Source organism: Topomyia yanbarensis, chromosome 2 (genome assembly GCF_030247195.1).
Source record: "Topomyia yanbarensis strain Yona2022 chromosome 2, ASM3024719v1, whole genome shotgun sequence".
Lineage (NCBI taxonomy): Eukaryota > Metazoa > Arthropoda > Insecta > Diptera > Culicidae > Topomyia > Topomyia yanbarensis.
Genome location: NC_080671.1, coordinates 280,381,010 through 280,399,897, shown reverse-complemented (window position 1 = coordinate 280,399,897; position 18,888 = coordinate 280,381,010). Strand labels below are relative to the sequence as shown.

General features: G+C 38.5%; 1 protein-coding gene across 2 annotated transcripts; it reads left to right on the top strand.

The window, feature by feature from the left end:
• The first annotated feature begins 11,863 nt into the window (after positions 1-11,863).
• Positions 11,864-15,406, top strand: LOC131678573 (receptor-mediated endocytosis protein 6 homolog). Of its 2 annotated transcripts, XM_058958794.1 has the most exons (3): positions 11,864-12,290; positions 12,344-12,476; positions 12,555-15,406. In XM_058958794.1, exons 1-3 carry the CDS (start codon positions 12,144-12,146, stop codon positions 15,338-15,340), a joined length of 3,066 nt encoding a protein of 1,021 aa, XP_058814777.1. In that variant the 5' UTR covers positions 11,864-12,143; the 3' UTR covers positions 15,341-15,406. The 2 variants fall into 2 exon arrangements, with proteins under 2 accessions (XP_058814777.1, XP_058814776.1); XM_058958793.1 differs by having other exon boundaries at positions 12,344-15,404.
• The last annotated feature ends 3,482 nt before the right edge of the window (positions 15,407-18,888 follow it).

Below are 18,888 nucleotides of genomic sequence, written 5' to 3'. Positions count from 1 at the left end.
CTGGAGAACCATCAAATCTGACTAGCAAGGTGTCACTCATTCTAAAATTGTTAAATCAGTCACAAATTTTTAAAACTTTCTTCGCACGATTTACACCATTATTACTTGTCTTTACTATAGATATGAAAATAGCTTTTATGACATGTTTTAAATAGAAAGATGATATAAATTATTTTAAACCAAAAAGTATTTTTGAATTACCAAAAAACTTGCACGTCACAGCATATTTTTTGATTCCATATTCCCATTTCTTGGAGTAGAGAACATTTACAGCGTCGTCACATTTCCATAACTGGTTTTATAACAAGCATAAAATATATTTTAGGCGTAGTTCATTGAGCTTAAAATGTAAATATTATTTGAAATTTCATATAAAATTAGCGTTTATTTTACATTATAGCAAGATCGCAATATTGTCTTAAAACGATGCTCGAAACTTTTGAACGCATCTAAATTCTTATTCATCATTGAATACATAGAAATACAATTTATTTGATTGTGGCAGCACGGATTACCGAAAAATCTATCTGGCTAATTTCAAAATGGCATTAAAATCACAAAAAAACTTTAATGATATTTACTGCTACACCCAATCTAGACAAAAAATCAAGGAAATTCATCGTTCGGAAACATTTTCAAGCAAGCATATGATAACAATACTCTCATTTCCTCGATGAACACTTTTTTGTGGCTCGGAGTGACAGTTTCGTTCTGGCTGGCTATGACATTCACATTTATTGAGTCTGTTTCTCCCTCCCAGGTTGTAATGATCATAAGTTAGTTTGCCACAAATAGTTACAGGGGTGTTGGAAAAAATATATTGCTAGGATCTTTTAAACTCTCATTTATGTTTTAATGTACTTATTATTTTATTCATAAAATCATAGAAATTTTGTTAGCAAATAAAATCGTTCCAATTTGCATTGATGCATTATAGAAATATATTTATATTCTGGCTGCCACAGCGCAAAAAAATAAATATAACGCTCGTGAATATAAATGATCATTCTGTCAAAGTTTAATTTTTTGTTTGATCTTTGTTTACTTTTTATTTAAACCTCGCTGAAAAACGTGTAAAATTTTAATTCGCAGGCCTTCATTGATAATTGATCTTTATTTCAAACTTGTGAAAATTCACTTGAAACGAAAATAAATGTTCTCCCCACGTCGATAGGTATCATGTTCAATTAGAATGACACTCACAGTTCATTTTAAATTCAAATTGAAATATTTTAACTAATTTTTTAATCAAAGTTTGAAATCTCGACAAACATATAATTCCGGCTTAAAAGCCAACTGTCAAAATTCTCTTTGAAAGGAAATTCCGGACAAACCGTTACTCTCCAATCACAGATGTTGGCAGTAAACAAAAAATGTTCTCTTCCATTAACTGCTATGAACTGTGTTTATCCAGCGACGGTTTGTCCGGAATTTCCTTTCAAAGAGAATTTTGACAGTTGGGTTTTAACCAGTAATCATATTTTTGTCGAGAAATAACTATCATGGCACCAATTACAACCGATGATTCAGCCACCTCTAACTCGACGAGCGCCTATTCAAACTGAATAAAAACATGCACATGTATATCAATTTATTTTCTTTTGTGCCTATTATGTCACTACAAAGTACTGTACATCATCGGCCAACTTTCAACTATCCAACACGTTAAAGTTCTATGTTCAGAAATATATCGGCAACAAGTTGACAGAATTGTTCTCAAACCCTATGGAACGAGATATTTGACGAAGAAAAGCTATTTTACTGCAAGAAAATATCGGAATGAATTTACTCATTTTCTTTAACTTGAATTTGTTGTTTTTTAACATTGACGTGTAACGCAGATCAGAACGCAGCCATATAAATGACAGAATCGTTTGATTAAAGCTTACCAAATATTTTAGGCCGGTTTAAAAGTTAGTCCGGTTTAAAAACAGTTAGTACGGCTTTGTGCTTACGGCTATAGAAGTCCCAAAAGCGAGCTGCGCTATAACAATGTTTGCCCGCCGTTTACTAGCCATGGCGGACGAAATCAAAATTTCATTAGCCAACATGCCTGAGCAGAATCTGGGTTTCGTTCACCCGTCACTTGCCTGCATCTATTGAGGCGATTCAGCCCCCTGTCAAGGACTACGTCAGCCAGCATCACTGCCATGAAAATCAAAACATTAAATTTGAATTGAATTTATTTATTTATAATTAATTAATATCAACAGACACAGTGTGGTCCTAATGATAATTTCTTAATCTATTTAAAAAGTCAACATGTAATCTGCTACGTGGAATGTGAAGATCGAACTCGGATGAAACTCTGTTGAAGGTCCGCTGCAAACCAATGATGGCACCGTTTACTCCATAGTTAGTCCGGCGAAGAGGTAATCGGAGGAATAAATTATTGCGAAGGGCGCGAGGGCGAACGTTCATATTTATCGAACTGAGAAGCTCGGGGCAGTCAATTCGATCTTGCAAAATATCCGAAATCGTCTTAGCACGGAATAGATCCCGTCGCACTTGCAATGTATCGAGTCCAATAAGCAAACCCTGGCTTTCATAACTTGGCAGCTGGTGAGGGTTGCTCCAAGGCAATCGACGAAGGGCAAACCGAACAAATCTGCGCTGTACTGTCTCAATTCGATGGACACCGTTGAGATAATGAGGGTTCCACACAACTGAACAATATTCCAGAGTTGATCGAACGAGTGAGCAGTAGAGAGATTTCAAGCAGTAAATATCTGAAAAGTGCTTAGATATTCTCATTATGAACCCCAAACAGCGTGATGCCTTTGCGACAATATAGCTGATATGCTGTTGAAACGTCAGTTGTTCATCGAGAAAAACTCCGAGATCTTTGACGCAATTCGCTCTGTCAATTGTGGATTCAGCTAGACAGTAATTGAGTCGAATGGGCGTTTTTTTCCTCGAGAACGTAATGACCGTACATTTCTTTGGGTTTAGGGTCATTCGGTTGATCCCGCACCATTCCGCAAAGGTTTCCAGTTGGCGTTGAAGGAAAGCTGCATCATCAGTATTCCGTATTCTATGGTATAACTTGAGGTCGTCGGCGAAAGACAACCGTGGTCCTACTAAACAAAAGTTAACGTCGTTGAAATACAGAAGAAAAATCAATGGACCGAGATGGCTGCCTTGCGGAATACCAGATGAAGCAAAGAACTCTTCGGATACACAATCACCTATCTTGACTGCTAGACGACGATCACTGAGATACGATTGCATCCAACGGAGAATATTAGTACCAAAGCCGAGTCTATCCAATTTTGCCACTGCAATAGCGTGATTTATCTTGTCAAAAGCAGCTGAAAGATCCGTGTAGATAACGTCAGTTTGAAGGCCGTCCGACATAGCATCTGTAACATATGTTGTGAACGACAGAAGATTCGTAGATGTTGAACGTTTCGGCATAAATCCATGCTGAGTCTCGGAGATATACTGTTTGCAGTGGCTGGAGATGGGTTCCAACACAGCCATTTCAAACAGCTTAGGAACTGCGCTTAGCGTTGTAATACCATGGTAATTGTCAACTACCTTTTTATCACCTTTTTTGTGAACTGGAAACATGAAGGAGGATTTCCAGAGTTCAGGAAATACTCCGGTTGATAGCGACAATTGAAACAGATGACAAAGAGGTTCAATTAGACCGGCAGAGCATTTTTTTAGAATAATAGTTGGTATACCATCTGGGCCTGCCGAGGTTGAAGCCCTCATTTTGCTAATCGCCAGTTGTACCATATTATTGTCGATATTGATAGAGTTCAAAGACTGGTATGATTGAGGTACATTGAGAGCCGCGCGTGAAGCCTGGGTCGGTATCAGCTTCTCGTTGGAGAAAACACTCGCGAACTTTTCAGAGAATAGTTGGCAGATCTCCTGTAAACTAGAGCTCATACGTCCTCCATAGCTCATCGTTGAAGGCAACCCGGATTCCTTTCTTTGCTCGTTTACATGCTTCCAGAATGTTTTAGGTTCGGACTTCAACTTACGTTGCACGTTTCGCAAGTAATCGGCATGGCAACGCTTCGATGTCTTTTTATAGACTTGGTTAACATGAACGTAGTGTTGTCGCAGCACGTAGCCCCCAAACTTGGAGTACTTCTTCAGAGCGGCTCTTTTAGTCGCTTTTAACCGTCTCAGCTCGGCAGTGTGCCACGCTGGGTGCTTAGATTGAAGGCCACTTCTTTTGGGTACATAGCGATCGATAGCATAGCTCATAACATTGGAGAAGGTCTGCACTGCAACGTTGACATCATCATTGTCGAGAATTTCAGTCCAGTGGATATTCAACAGGAAGTCAATAATGCTATTATAGTTGGCTTTTCTAAAATTATAGCTGACGGTGTCAGAAGCATTGTAGTCATGCTTCACTCGAATCGCTTCAAGCAATATATGCAGGGGAGGGTGATGTCTAACAGTCTTTACCAGGGGGAACGGTGCTGCGGTAACTTTTGGCGCGTAGTCAGATTTGCTCGAAAAACAGAGATCAAGGATTGTGTTGTTCTCGTTCACCACATTATTCGTTTGGCGCAGCAGATTTAGACTGTAGCAGTCAAGCAAACTGGTGATACCAGCATGAAAAAATGACAATTCGGGATCAGCGAACATAAATCCGTCAGAAGCAGAGCGCCATTTTAATCCAGAGAAATTGAAATCACCAACAATCAGGATCTTATCAACCGGGCTTGCTTGAGCGGAAATCCGTTCCAGTGACTCAGTATGTGAATCAATCAATGTCGAATCGCGAGTGCGGTCCGGTGGAAGATAAACCACGCAAAGAAAAAGTGCGTAGCCAGCCAGTTTGATTCGCACCCACACCTGCTCGACACAGACCCCCCACAGAGTATCGTCAATCAGTTGCGCTTTCAATCGACGATGGATAGCCACAAGTACCCCGCCGCCGGTAGCCGTGAGACTGTTACGTGAGCTGCGATCAGTTCGGAAAACATCGTAGTTGGCACCAAATACTTGCACTGACAGAGTGCTATCGCTAAGCCACGTCTCTGTGAGGGCGATTATGTCGAAGCATTCATCCGAACTTGCTACCAAATAATCTTCGATTACTGAATTCATACCACCGGCATTCTGGTAATATATTTGTAGGTTTGAATGCCGCGATTGACTGGAAGCGAGGAGCTGATCAATTCTTGCATTAACAAAATCAGGTTCGTACTTGCCGTTGGTATCGATTTGGAAGACCCCTTCACCACTCCTGCACACAGGACCGGGACGACTGGTGAACGCTGGCTGCAATGGCTCGACTTTGGCAGGGGGATCTAGGGCTTCCATAGTGCTAGCTGCAGTGCGTCCCAGGGTGCGATGAGTCATACCAGCATAGCATAGAGTGCTTAGTCCTTCTGTGATCGTTGTAGAGCCGAATGTGCTATGAAGAGACGAGCTCGTTACGATGGGATCCAAATTTTGTTTTTGACATTGAAGATTCACAGCGGCGGTAGAGTTGTGTTCATCAGCAGACTGTAAGTGAAATTTACATTGAGGGCGTGCAGCATCTTGTATTGCTTCGGAAGGACATATACCCTTCTTGGCTTTACGTGACACAGAAGAAGTCGCCGATTCGCCAGGTAAACCTAAATCGCTCGCCGGGATACAAGAAGCTGGACAGATGAGTTTATCCGGAACAGCTTGGCGCTACTGTTCACCACCAGATGGATTCTTCTCCGCCGTAATCCTGATGATAGGTCGTTGGATTTTTGAATTGGTCACAAATTCACGAAAGTAGATGTTCTCCGGCCAAGAGTCTTTGGACAGAGCCTTATCCCTGTATGATTTGCTAACGCTAACTTTGAAAGTAATGAAGCTCAAAGTTGAGAGATCCTTGTCCTTAGGAACTAGACGAACTATTCTCGGTTGCAGATTCTCCCCCAGACAATCTTTCACAAGGGTAGAAACTTCATCATCCGTCGTGCTGGGATCGAATGCTGACAAGTAAACCCATAACAGCTCCTCAGGTGGTGAAATTGTTTTTATTGTTTCAAACGCAGCTTTGGATCCACGAATATTTGGAATTTTTGTTTTGAGCGAATCATCTTCCCGTTTGCGCTTAGGCGTGTTTGAACCTGGATTATATTCAGCAATTCGATTCCAAGGCGTTATAGTTGGGGATAGCGGTTTTGAGTCAACTTTAACCGAGAGAGCTTTGACGACATCTTTCAAATCAGCTATGTCGTTCTTTATAGATTTCAGAGAATTGTTGTCAGGCACTATGTCGCAACAACGCGAAGCCATTCTACGGAAATTATCATTCGAGAATAAGTCTGCACAGCCGTCGCACATCCAGAATAGATTCCGTGGGTGGGTTCCCAGGACGTCTCGAACATCATAATCCATCTTGACGCATATCATGTGGAACGAATTTCCGCAGTATCCACGACATGTGATTCGATCAGAATCATTAACCACTTTCGAGAAGTTCTTACAAGCCATGCTGTTGATGTAGAAATAACGCCTAGCGGGTATGCAATATGCGTAGGAAAACGCTAACGGGTAACGTGCGTCAATGGAAGCGAACTTGCACGCAACGTGCGACAACTCAACTACCCACCAGCAGATGTCGCTTCTGGCGAAAAAATTGAGCGTAACGTCTGTGCAGTGATAATGTCAAGTGAAAACAAAAATCACAACCAAAAACAATCACTTTCACGAATCACACCGGTAGATATAATCGTGCTTGAAGTCTCGAAATTTCAATGCACACGTACTACCGAATAAAACGATATACAGATAAAACGAGAATAAAAATAATCGCGAGTGTAAAACACTAAAAAATCAAAAAAAACTATCAGCTTTACTGACGACCGGAATATAGCAAACAGTGATGCCAATAATTGAATGATTAAAAGCTGTAATTAGATACTAAATGTTGATTTTCTGAATAATATGCTATTGAATCATCGCACAAGATGCAAAACGTTGTGTGGAATGCTTGAATATCGTGTATAGTGCCGATCATAATTCTTTCCCTCATTCCGGAAAGGCTGCCTGAACAATAAGCCTGCCTCATGGCTACCTCACGGCTACCAGGCTCGATTCAGTGACGTTTCCACTTGGATGTCAGATTAGAAAATGACAAGTAAAATTCGCCCGCTTCGAACGTGCTCGCGGTTACTGTTTTTTTCTCCACCATTGCGTATTGACCGGTTGGAAGATTTTCCAGTTTGATTTTGGAAGTAGTTTTTTTATACATAGGTAAGCATTCCATTTCTACTAAAATGTTTTAATTCCAGAAGCACCCGAATTACGTCGATTGCTTTTAAGAGATCGTCTCTTCAATTCCATTCCCTTCAATACACCGTGTCCAACGTTTGGTTTTGCCAAACCTAAACGTTAATAGTCATCTATCCTGGTGGTATCGGGTCCTTAAGGGCCAAATCAATAAGATGACTCAATCCAATAGCATCTAATAAAACATCAATTATATTTTTCTTTTCTTTTTCTACGAAAACTAAATGTGGCAAACAAAACAATAAATTGAAACTAAGAAGAAGAAGAAGCACCAAAAACCGGTTCACTAGCGGTTGTGGTCACTCTGGCTGCTAGAAGTAGAGCAGACGGCTGGCAGCCATGCCTTCCACAAAACCGATAGGCGAAATTATGGTAGAAACGGTTGTATCGATTGAGGTGTACGTCTGGCAGCCACGAGGCAGCCATACACCAGACTGTCTGCCAGCCATGTTTCGCCCGCTAGCAGCCGGGAGGCAGTCGTCTGGTAGCAAGCGTTGACCGGGTTGTTTGGGGCTTTATAGCTATAATGCCCCGTATATCTTGGTCGCTGTCGAACTCCATATGATGGTATAGGGTTGCCACCCAGTCAAAAAAGGCAAGTTGCTGGCTAACGGGGGGCTATTTGCCAACTCGGATGCGCTAATTGCCCTTCAATTTGCCAGCAATTTGCTGGCAATTAGGGGGCTATTTCAAATGCAACATTTGGGCGATTTGCCGCCGTCATTTTTTTGCCGCCCAACCCGCCCTTAAATCGCCCACAAAACGCGCCATTTAATCGTCCTCAATTGCCTAATATGAAAATTAAAAATAATGCTTATTTTCGGATTTATTATCTACTCACATATACCCACCAGTATACTAGGTAATCACCACCAAATTATAGGAAGAATTAATGGTGAAATTGGAATTGCACTTCAAAACTTATCACAATCTGACGTTCATTAAGACTTTAGGTCAGAGATCTTGTTCTACTATACATACACACGATTCCACAATTTCCCACATTCGTTGGCTAAATGAAGTGCACTAGACAAACAAAGTACAAGTGAAAACACACCAATTGTTCAAAAAACAATTTTAAGCTTAAACCAAACATGAACCGCCATGTTTGAAAAACGCGAAAAACAACCAAGTCCATTTCAGCCGCCAGAAAATTTGTCGAAGTATTAAAATTGCCTTTAAATCGCATTCGCAAATAGCATTTGTTCCGAGTGGCAATTAGCACATGCGAGTTGAGTCAAACTTCAAACTTTTTAAATCGCCTGACCATGTTCGTCCGCTTATTTTGACATTAAAAATGTCTTACTCCACTATCTGGGGCTAGGTGTGATTCTAAAATCTAAACTATCTCCCATGTAACCAAACTATGTAAGGTTTGCACGCTTATAACTCCGATATTACTAGATGGATTTTAATCATTCATACACCAACCGATTCAGAAACACCTAACTTAAATATTGGTAATAATTTAATAGCTCCCCAATTAAAGTAGACTTTTAAAAATTGGTAAAATTAAAAAGTTCACGAAAAACGGGAAAATTACCATTCGCGAGGCAGATTTCTCAGACACAGCCGTCAAGAGAGGGCAGCTTAGTCGCTCAATCAAACACGAAAAGTCATAAATAGAAGCGACGCATGTCCGTTTAAATCAGTTGTTGCCAATATCCCATACGAGCAACATCGTCTCCGGGCGATGCAATAAGCGCTATCGATTTTCGGCAACGTTGGCATTCGCACACACTCGCACCTAAGTGACTAAACCATATACGGTTAGTTTATAAATAGAGGTGACGCGTACCCGTTTGAATCAGTTTTTGTTCTTATGTCGAACGGGTGAGATCATGGCTGCAGCGTCTGGGCACTACACTAAGCGGTAGACGCTATGCATTTTCGGCAGCGGTGGCCGTGTGCGGATTTTTCGGGTACCAGCACGGTGTCACAGAATGATTTGCAAAGTGGGTGGGTGGGGTGGTTTGGATTTAATTCAATACGGTGTGTGCTGCTTAAGAGTGTTGCGTTTGAAAAAAATATATTTATTTTTATGTGTGCGTTGTAACTTGTTAATCCATGTTTACGACGCTTTGTAGCTGCGTAGGGTAAAGAGCCTATTGGTTTTCATGTTTCATATTTCGGTTATATGTTTTTTATGAGTAAGGCATCTGACAACGTGCTTCTGTAGTTATTGCACTGTTCAGCAGCTTAGTATTTTATATAGGAGAGTACACTCAGGTTTTTTTACGCGGATTTTGAAATTTACGCGGTTTTCATTAACGCGTTTTTTTTTAAATTTACGCGGTTTTCATTTACACGGCCTGTATCCCCTGCGTGAAAAATCTGAGTGTAATTGCATCGGAAACAATCACATTCCCAGCAGAACTTTTTGTTTTCTAATTTCAAACACTTTTGTTTCGTACTGCACACAACGGAATATTTTAAAACAGAACTTACCGTCCCAGCAGCAGTTTAAGCGGGTGTTCTTTTTCGATTCAAATTTAAGCCATGTCTTAAGCGTTACTGGACTTAAAATTGTTTTCCCAGTTTAACCAGTCAGAGTATCTGTCCTACCCTATGTATTTAAAATACAGTTCTAATTGCGTTTTAAAGTATACAACAAATAGAACGGTTGGGTATACTAATTTAAATTTTAAAATAAATCTGTTTTAAATTATGAAACAAACCGCTGTACTGAAGATATAATTATGTCAGTCCTATTACCACATAAAACACCTATATAACATAAAACGCTGCAGAATTGATTTAATAATACAATGTTTACACTACAGAGTTATAACACGTTATAACAATTAGCAACAAGAAAAATGTCACCCGTTTTAACTGGTAGTGCGAACGTTGTATAACAATGTAATTTATCAAATAATTTCATTTATTCAAACACTAATCGATCAAGAAATACTTAACCTTAAGATTGTTTACTTAAGTTCATTAGTACATTATTGAAAATTTAAATGGAAAATGAAATTTCATATTTCATGGAGAATGTGTATTTTTTTCATCGGCGGGCGTGGGCTTCCTCATCACAGCTCTCAATATGGAATTTTTAATGTCACCGTGGTCGTGTCCTGTACACAACACTTTAATTTTTTTGACAGGGCAGGAGGCTGAGGCGATTAGTGTTGGCAGGTGGGGCATCTCGCCTCCCGTTAGCTAGCCATCTGCCGTGTTAATGTGGGATTAGTGAAAAGTGCACGATAGGGATGCCATATTGAAATCTGTTTTGGTCAAAACTAAAGAGACTAGAATAACAAAGAGAGAGTTTCGTTTGGAATTCCAATTTAACTGTCAATGTCATTCCAAACGAACAAGAGAGTTGTCAATCGTAAATGGTTAGCATTGTGTGGCATTGACTAGTCCATGTGCAGTTGTGTTAGTGCGAGATTGAGGTTAAATTGGGTGGAATTTTTGCCAAATGAGGTTAAATCAGATGGCGAATTCAAAACATCGCGTTATATGTATGTTGTCCATACACATTAAAATTGTGTTGGTATCCTAGACGTCAAATAAGTCAATTGTGTTTTTGGAAGTATTGTTATCCAATCCATTAAAATTACTAAATGTTTTAAAGATAACAGTTACATCCTCAAACCAAGTTTGTTAAAATACTATCGTGTTTAGAAACGCAAACGAGAAAATGGCATGGTTTGATGGGAGAATGAAATTCAGCATGAGGGTTACGAACTAGGGGCAGATCCTAGGGTCAGATCACTCTAAGAATGTATAACAAATTTGCATCAAATTAGAAAAAATGCATTTAATTTCCATTTTTTGCATCAGCTTGGCACTCCCTCGCAGAAAAGTTTGTTTAACAAACGTCCTACGCTGATCCACTTTGTTCGACGTTTTATTAAATGTAGGGCTAGTTTTTCTGTAGGGTTTTGACGTCTTACACGCAACGCAAACCACATTGCAGGCAACACAAAAACATTGCACGCAACGCAAAATACATTATGAATTTCTATTTTGATGGAAATAAATGCATTTAATTTCGCTGATTTTTAAAAATGCATCACAAGTGATCTGCCCCTAGGCGTAGGAAGTTTGTTAAACAAATGCAAAAATGGAAATTAAATGCATTTTTTCTAATTTGATGCAAATTTGTTATACATTTCTAAAGTGATCTGCCCCTAGGTTACGAATATCAAATGATGCAAACCTTTAAAATGAAAGTCATTCCATTATTGTTCTGATTCAGCAAAACAAAGCAAAGCTCTTTTGATTTCTGCAAACTCACAAGACAGGAACACACGTACAAGACCACGTTACCTCTTTTTGTTGTGGATCCACCTGCAATAAAAAAAAATCACAATTGTTCTTGTTCTAATGTGGTTTTGCTGCTGCGAAATTCCATTCTAGATAAAACCATGTTTTAGCTGGTCGAGAAACTCAGATTCCAGAAGTCGCAGTAGAGTTTTATTTTGGCTAAAAGCAACAAACAGAAGAACAACAAACATGTTTTGTGAGGCTTGCACATTTGCAGTATTGCTTGTAAACCGTAGCTTGGTTGCTAGTCGAATTGTTTTCACTGAAATAAGATTGCGTCTCTTTGTTATTCTAGTCTCTTTAGTCAAAACCAATCTTTTTACCATCCATGCGATGACTAAAACTGAAAAAAAATCTGTGATCTGTGTTAAATTTAAAAAAAATCGGTGAAAAATAACAAAATTTTCAAAAACCTGTGAAACTGTGAAATTTTAGTCAAAATTCCAGAAACCTGTCATCTGTAAACAAGAATCTGTCATCAAAAATTTAAAAAAAGCAACCGCATTACAAAAAAAAAACTGTGAATATGGTAACCCTGGTGCACGATAGAAGAATGTCAAGTGAGCACTGCGAATCGAATCCAGTGTTTAGTGCTACAAACAATAACTTAGTTTGAAATGGAATCAAAAGGCGTTGAAAGTTTCTGGGCCGTGGTGAATTTAGCAAGAACTTTGAGGCGTGAATATATGTTTATAGCTAATGAACAAACAAACGTTCTTAACTTACATGAAACATATGAGCGAAATATGTGCAAAACTCTACAGGTTGGTATTTCAAATGACAGTGAAATATTCTTGAAATTCACATTATTTTGTAGATTGCTTGGATTTGTGCGAATCGACGACAAATAATAAATAATCTCATCACAGCGAATCCAGAATTTGGACCGTCATTATCATGCCAACAAACGAATAAGTTGGAAAACGTACAATTCTTAGATGTTCGTCAAAGTAACACTATCAAATACCTTGATACGTCGAACATCACTGATTTTATAGTATTTTTACACGATTCACCGCATATTTTAGCGCATTGTATATCATTAGCGGAGTCCCGGGATACTCCAGTAAGCCAGATAGATATTGTCATAGGATTCATTGTGAACGGATTGTATGGAAGCGCAATTCATTCAAGAGATGCAAAGATGATAATCAAGTTACTTCAAGTACTAATTGAAACACAAATCGTTGTAAGCGACAATCCTCGAAGACTGCTATGTGCAGGGTCATCTGCGTTCACTCGGTTGTTTCAAAGGTACCACGAAACTTCATTTGCAGCAAAATTATTTTTGAAAACTGTTTTGTTTGAACCAATCATGACTGTTCTTATGCAAGACGAATGGAAGCTAGAAATAGATCCACAAAAAATTATTTATGCACAAAGTACAATAGAAAATGTAAATTTTTTTGGAGAAGAAGCATCCAGCGAATACTTAGATAACTTGCAAAGTCATAAACAAAAAATGATAGATCGGTTATTCTCACACGTATCACGATTTTTAAAATCGTTAAGCGAAAACTGGTGTCTGCTGCCATCAACGATACGCTGGATGTTACAATCCATATACCATTTTCTAACGCGAGCTAAAATATCAAAAAAAGAGGTCAATATAATTCTTACTGATATGATATTTACGAATTTCATTTGCCCAGCGATGGTGAATCCCAATATATACGGAATAATCGATGCTGCAATATCTGATAATACTCGTTATAACCTTATGTTAATTGGACATATTCTTCAAACATTAGCGTTGAATGATTACCACTCCGTAGAAGATCAACTGCAGGGCTTTTTACGAAAGTTTGATAGGAATTGTATTAGTAATTTAATGAATCAACTTCTGCAAGGAGAATTCTCTGGAAGTTGTGAATACAGAGCAACGATAGATCACCACATCACAAATAAAGTAGTGCTAGCAACCATTAATGAGCTGGCATCTATTACTGATCTTCTTGCAACTGCACTTGAACTAGATACTTTGGAAATAAAGTCAGAAGAAAGACGAAAAATTATGCTAATGTTGGAACAGTTACCTGATTTTACAGAATCAATTTCAGGAAATGTGAATTTTTCAACTGATTCAATTTCTCCGAAAACCGATGAAAAATCTAAAAGCAAGCTCAGAGAGCGTATGCAGAGGACTAGAACTATAAGCAATCATCCGCTCCAAAATAACAATCAAAATGATTTTGAAACTGTATTTATGATCCCATTGACTTCAACTGAAAATGGAAAGATATTAACCGAAGAAGAGTTACTAAACAACATATCTATTGAAATTTCAGATAAAGACATAAGCCAACCTTATATTGAGCAAAAAAGTACCCAAAATAATTCAAGAAAATTAACCATCGATAAACGTAAATCTTTTTCACTACCTCATGACGATGCGTCAGGCAACACGTCCGATAATTTAGAGGCAGTTAGTGAAGCTCATAGCAATCATTCAGTAGCTAGCTCATTAGAGTTGGAAGAAGCGGATCAAAATGATAATGACAATTTATCGGATATGATATCAGCCAACGTATCTGGAAGAGGAACGCCAAACATTTCTGGGCGAGATACTCCATCATCGCAAATAACAGAAGGAGGAGAGGTTCAGCAATTCGCTATACCACAGATGTCGAAAATATCAAATAAAACTCGTTCGGATATCGAAGATAAATTTTGCAAATTTGAAATTAAGAAACTGATTGAAGGTGATGAAACAATTTCAATTATTTCGGATACATGGAGCACGGATGTTCTTGCATCAGATTCTGAAGCTATAGAAGCAAGCGAAAGACATTTCTCAACTCCTCTAATCCATACAACTCTCATACCAGGTGATCATAATTTGAATCCGTTAGCGAGCTCGTTTGGTCAATTACGTATTACTAGTATTGATTCAGAAACCCAATCTGAATCAGCGTGGAGCACGGATGCAATAATGGATACGGAAGATGTTCAAAACCATACCGCACGTTCTGAATCCGATTCAGTGGTTCGAGAGCGCGAAGTGCCAACGAACAATTTGCTATATTTAACAAAAGCTTCGGGCATACGTTGTACTTCGTCTGATGCTGTCTTATTTCAGCAATATCAAGTGGAAACTAGCCAGAATTCATCTAACCAGCTTGTTACGGCGAGCAACATTTCATCAAATAGTGAAAATATACATAATGCACGTTGTCTGCAGCCGTCAGCTCGACAAAATTCAACAGACAGTTATAACTCTAACAGTGGTTCGGAGAGCAAAGCACGATTGAGTAGTAGCGATACCAACGAGAATAACATTCAAATGCATTGTATCGAAAAAACGGGCTATCAAAAATGCCATGCAGGTAAAGATAGAAATGACAACACTGCCAAATGCATTGATCATAGAAAATTGGAAGATTTAATGGGTAGGATTAGACCTTGTAATAGAACTACCGGGAATCCATTTGAAAATTCGGCTGAATTCGACTTTTCACCAACCAATAATAGTATAAATAGCTATTCAAGCAACAGTTCAACTCACCAGAGTAACACGGATCATCTTACTAACGTCGACGATGAAATAACCGTGGAACATCGAAGACTGTCTTCGGAACAACGCAATGCGAAATTCGATTCTAGGCGCAATGGAATGATTGATGTAGGTAATTTCTCCAATTCATTCAGTTTTACTGATGATTATTTGAATAGAGAAACGCAATTAATGTCATCCAATAATATAATGGACCAACCGACGAATCCAATAAGTACTGGCACTTCGATGGTGAGTACAGTTAGTATTTCAATAGGGGAAGTGCGTCTACGAAGTTATCATAGAAAGCAATTTTTTTAATATCATTCGGGTAACACAGTTTTTTTTAAGTGGCAATTCATTAATTGTGTATCGCATTGAAGGAGGGAGGATGGGGGGGGAGGGTTATTTGACAAATTGCAAATTTAAAATTGAAAACCTATTTCGTGACTAAGGGTGGGCGAAACGCGATTTTAGTCAACGTGGTAGGAAACGAAACTATTTTGGCGAAATCATTTCGAAAATCTTTTGATAAACCTATAATATTTTTTTTCTTTTTAATACTGTTGTATAATAGAATGTCTCCAATTATGAATGATGTGTGTAACTCATGGTAAATGATCGGAGACTAAACACATTTTTCAAAAATGTGTGAATGCATATTTGAAAGAAAAAGCTATACCTATCCATCCATCTATCTATAGAAAAGTAAATGTCTGATTGTATGTCGGAATACCATTTCCCGGAATGCCATTTCCCGAAAAACCGTTAGCCTGAATGTACTATTTTCCGGAATATTATTTCCAGGAATGTACTTTTTTTCGGCAATTTGTTATACTATTGAAATCTGAAGTACTTTGAGGACATTTGCATTTAGAACTATGTTGCTACTCAAATATTTGTTTGGTTTTCTTCACAGCTTGTCTTCGCTCGCTGATCATGTTAATGAATTTAAAAAAAAACTAATTCTCATGTATATGTAATTTTATTTGAAATCATTATTAATCAATCGAAGGTCCAGAAACCAGCTTATGCTAAAAAGAAGGCGATATCAAAGAAGGTCGTAATTTAATTTCATTTATTTACTGGTCTGCGAGTTACTCGCACAGACAGTTCCTTAATTAATATTAATTCTATGTTTAAAGGTAGTCTTAGTAATGTTAAAATCATATTTGTCAGCTACATTATTAAAATTACGACAGCATACATAAAACGGATTGTTTTGAGAAAATAGAGTACGATACATCGGTAACCGAAAGAAATCAGTTCGTCTGGTGGGCCTAGGCGGCAGTGCTGTGCAATCTCACGATGGTCTTTGAATTGTGACGGTAAATATGAAGAGTAGATACAGAACACTAAATTAGGATTGTCGCTGGTGTCCCTATTGTTTTCGCTTCGAAGCATGTTTGTTTTGTTTCCGGTACATGTCTGTCAAAATATCGCATGTCTCTCTGGTAAAAGTCTTTGGTCCACATTCTTGGTACACGCAGAAAAATTTGGCTTGTTTGTAACAAAAAACTGTTTAGTTGAGGTCAAAATTTGTAAATAGCAGAGTTTGTACATTTTTCATTTCCGACTCTTTTATACTGCTGTGATGTTTATGCATTCAAGACCGAAAATGTCCAATGCTTAACATTTACAGAAAAAAGATGTGAAATTTGCTATGAATCAATTTTCTAAGTGGCATACTACTGTGAAGGCGATGTAAAGCGAATGAATTTCAATAGATTTCTCATGATATTTATGAATGACAGATAATTTTTATGTGCTGTAACAAAGTGCAAAAAATCATGTGTGAAATCAATAGATTCAATATAGCGATTTTTCTCGGTGTAAATTTTCGACTGTTAATCACCGAGCAAAATTTACATTGAATTTCCATAAAAACGTTAATAACTTTCAGACATACGGATTTTAAATGGATTTTATAAGTCTGTCTTATGATTTGGAAGGGAAATTTTGCAAATCCATCTCTTATTATTTTCATAAGACAGTTTTATGAAATTTATGAATATGTCCGAATGAACGCCATAGGTGCCCATTTATGAAAATTGCTGACATTTATGAGGAGAAAACATAGTAGAAAAAATGATTTCCATTCTTATCAAATTCATCACAATGTTGGAATGAATTCCATAAGTTTTTTATTCATGGATATTATTGTGCATTTATATAAAAATAAAACAGGGATGGCATTTTTCTAGCCTTTTAAGTAGACAAAATATCAACAGTAAAAATCAGCCTTGAGAGGTTGTTAGGTTTTACACCAACCGACTTAACCCCACAAAATGAGCCGGATGAACTTCCTTTGACAATTCTCGGTGGTTTGTTTACATGGGAGTTACGTGAGTTTGAATGTAACAGATGGGAACCCGTTCCACTCAAACTCACGCAATTGATAAAGTAATCAAACCACCAAGTACTGTCAAACATGAACGTCATTCATTATGAGTTCATTCGTGTGGTCATCTTGTAGAACTCAATTCGGGATAAACGAACCGCCAAGTGTAGATCCCTTCAGAAGATTGAAGAGAAAACTCTCATTAAATATCCAAATTTGGCGTGTCGGGCTCGAATGGTGACGCTGCCATTAATACCGACTAAACTCCATTGGGCTCCGCCATCATTCCTCCCAGGAACTACCTCTCGGTATTACTTCTGGGGGGATGGCTGTACTAAATGTACTCATTCACTCTCACTCACGCGTTCATACTTCCTGTATGAGGCTTACTTGAGTGCTCTCTCAATCGCACTTTGATTCACTCTCTAACACTCCCACATGAGGCTGACTTTTGTGCTCACCTTTTTCGTTCCTTGCGAGGCTGACTTGTGTGCTCACCTTACTCATTCCTTGCTAGGCTTACTTTTGTGCTCGCCCCACCCATACCATGTGAGGCTGACTTGGGTGCTCACCCTATCACCTGATTCACTCTCGATCGTGCCACTCTATTGTACCTCTGTCACTGCCCCTGGCATCCCATGTGGGACATTTTTCTTAGACCCCACTTCTGACACCCCATGCGAGGCTGACTTGTGTGCTCATCTTTTTCATTCCTTGCTAGGCTGACTTTTGTGCTAGCCTCTACCATACCATGTGAGGCTGACTTTTGTGCTCACCCTTAACATGCCGTGTGAGACTGACTTGGATGCTCACCCTTTCACTCCTCTGCCACGCCATTAGGCATCGATAGCTAAGTCCCAACATACTACGCTACGACCCTCCCGTCTTGGCATGAGGCAGTCCACTTATACGCCTATACACTCACTCTTCTGTCTTGCTTCGGGGTTGCTGGGTTTACAATTGTGTTGGTATCCTAGACGTCAAATAAGTCAATTGTGTTTTTGGAAGTATTGTTATCCAATCCATTTAAATTACTAAATGTTTTAAAGATAACAGCTACATCCTCAAACCAAGTTTGTTAAAATACTATCGTGTTTAGAAACGCAAACGAGAAAATGGCATGGTTTGATGGGAGAATGAAATTCAGCATGAGGGTTACGAACTAGGGGCAGATCCTAGGGTCAGATCACTCTAAGAATGTATAACAAATTTGCATCAAATTAGAAAAAAAAATGCATTTAATTTCCATTTTTGCATCAGCTTGGCACTCCCTCGCAGAAAAGTTTGTTTAACAAACGTCCTACGCTGATCCACTTTGTTCGACGTTTTATTAAATGTAGGGCTAGTTTTTCTGTAGGGTTTTGACGTCTTACACGCAACGCAAACCACATTGCAGGCAACACAAAAACATTGCACGCAACGCAAAATACATTATGAATTTCTATTTTGATGGAAATAAATGCATTTAATTTCGCTGATTTTTAAAAATGGATCACAAGTGATCTGTAGAAATTCGTAATGTATTTTG

What these genes read in the sequence shown, in the direction of transcription:
- LOC131678573 (XM_058958793.1), top strand. Translation starts at nt 12,144, where the DNA reads ATGGAATCAAAAGGCGTTGAAAGTTTCTGGGCCGTGGTGAATTTAGCA. An exon ending in ATATGTGCAAAACTCTACAG is followed by an intron (nt 12,291 to 12,343) that starts GTTGGTATTTCA and finishes ATTATTTTGTAG; the next exon opens with ATTGCTTGGATTTGTGCGAA.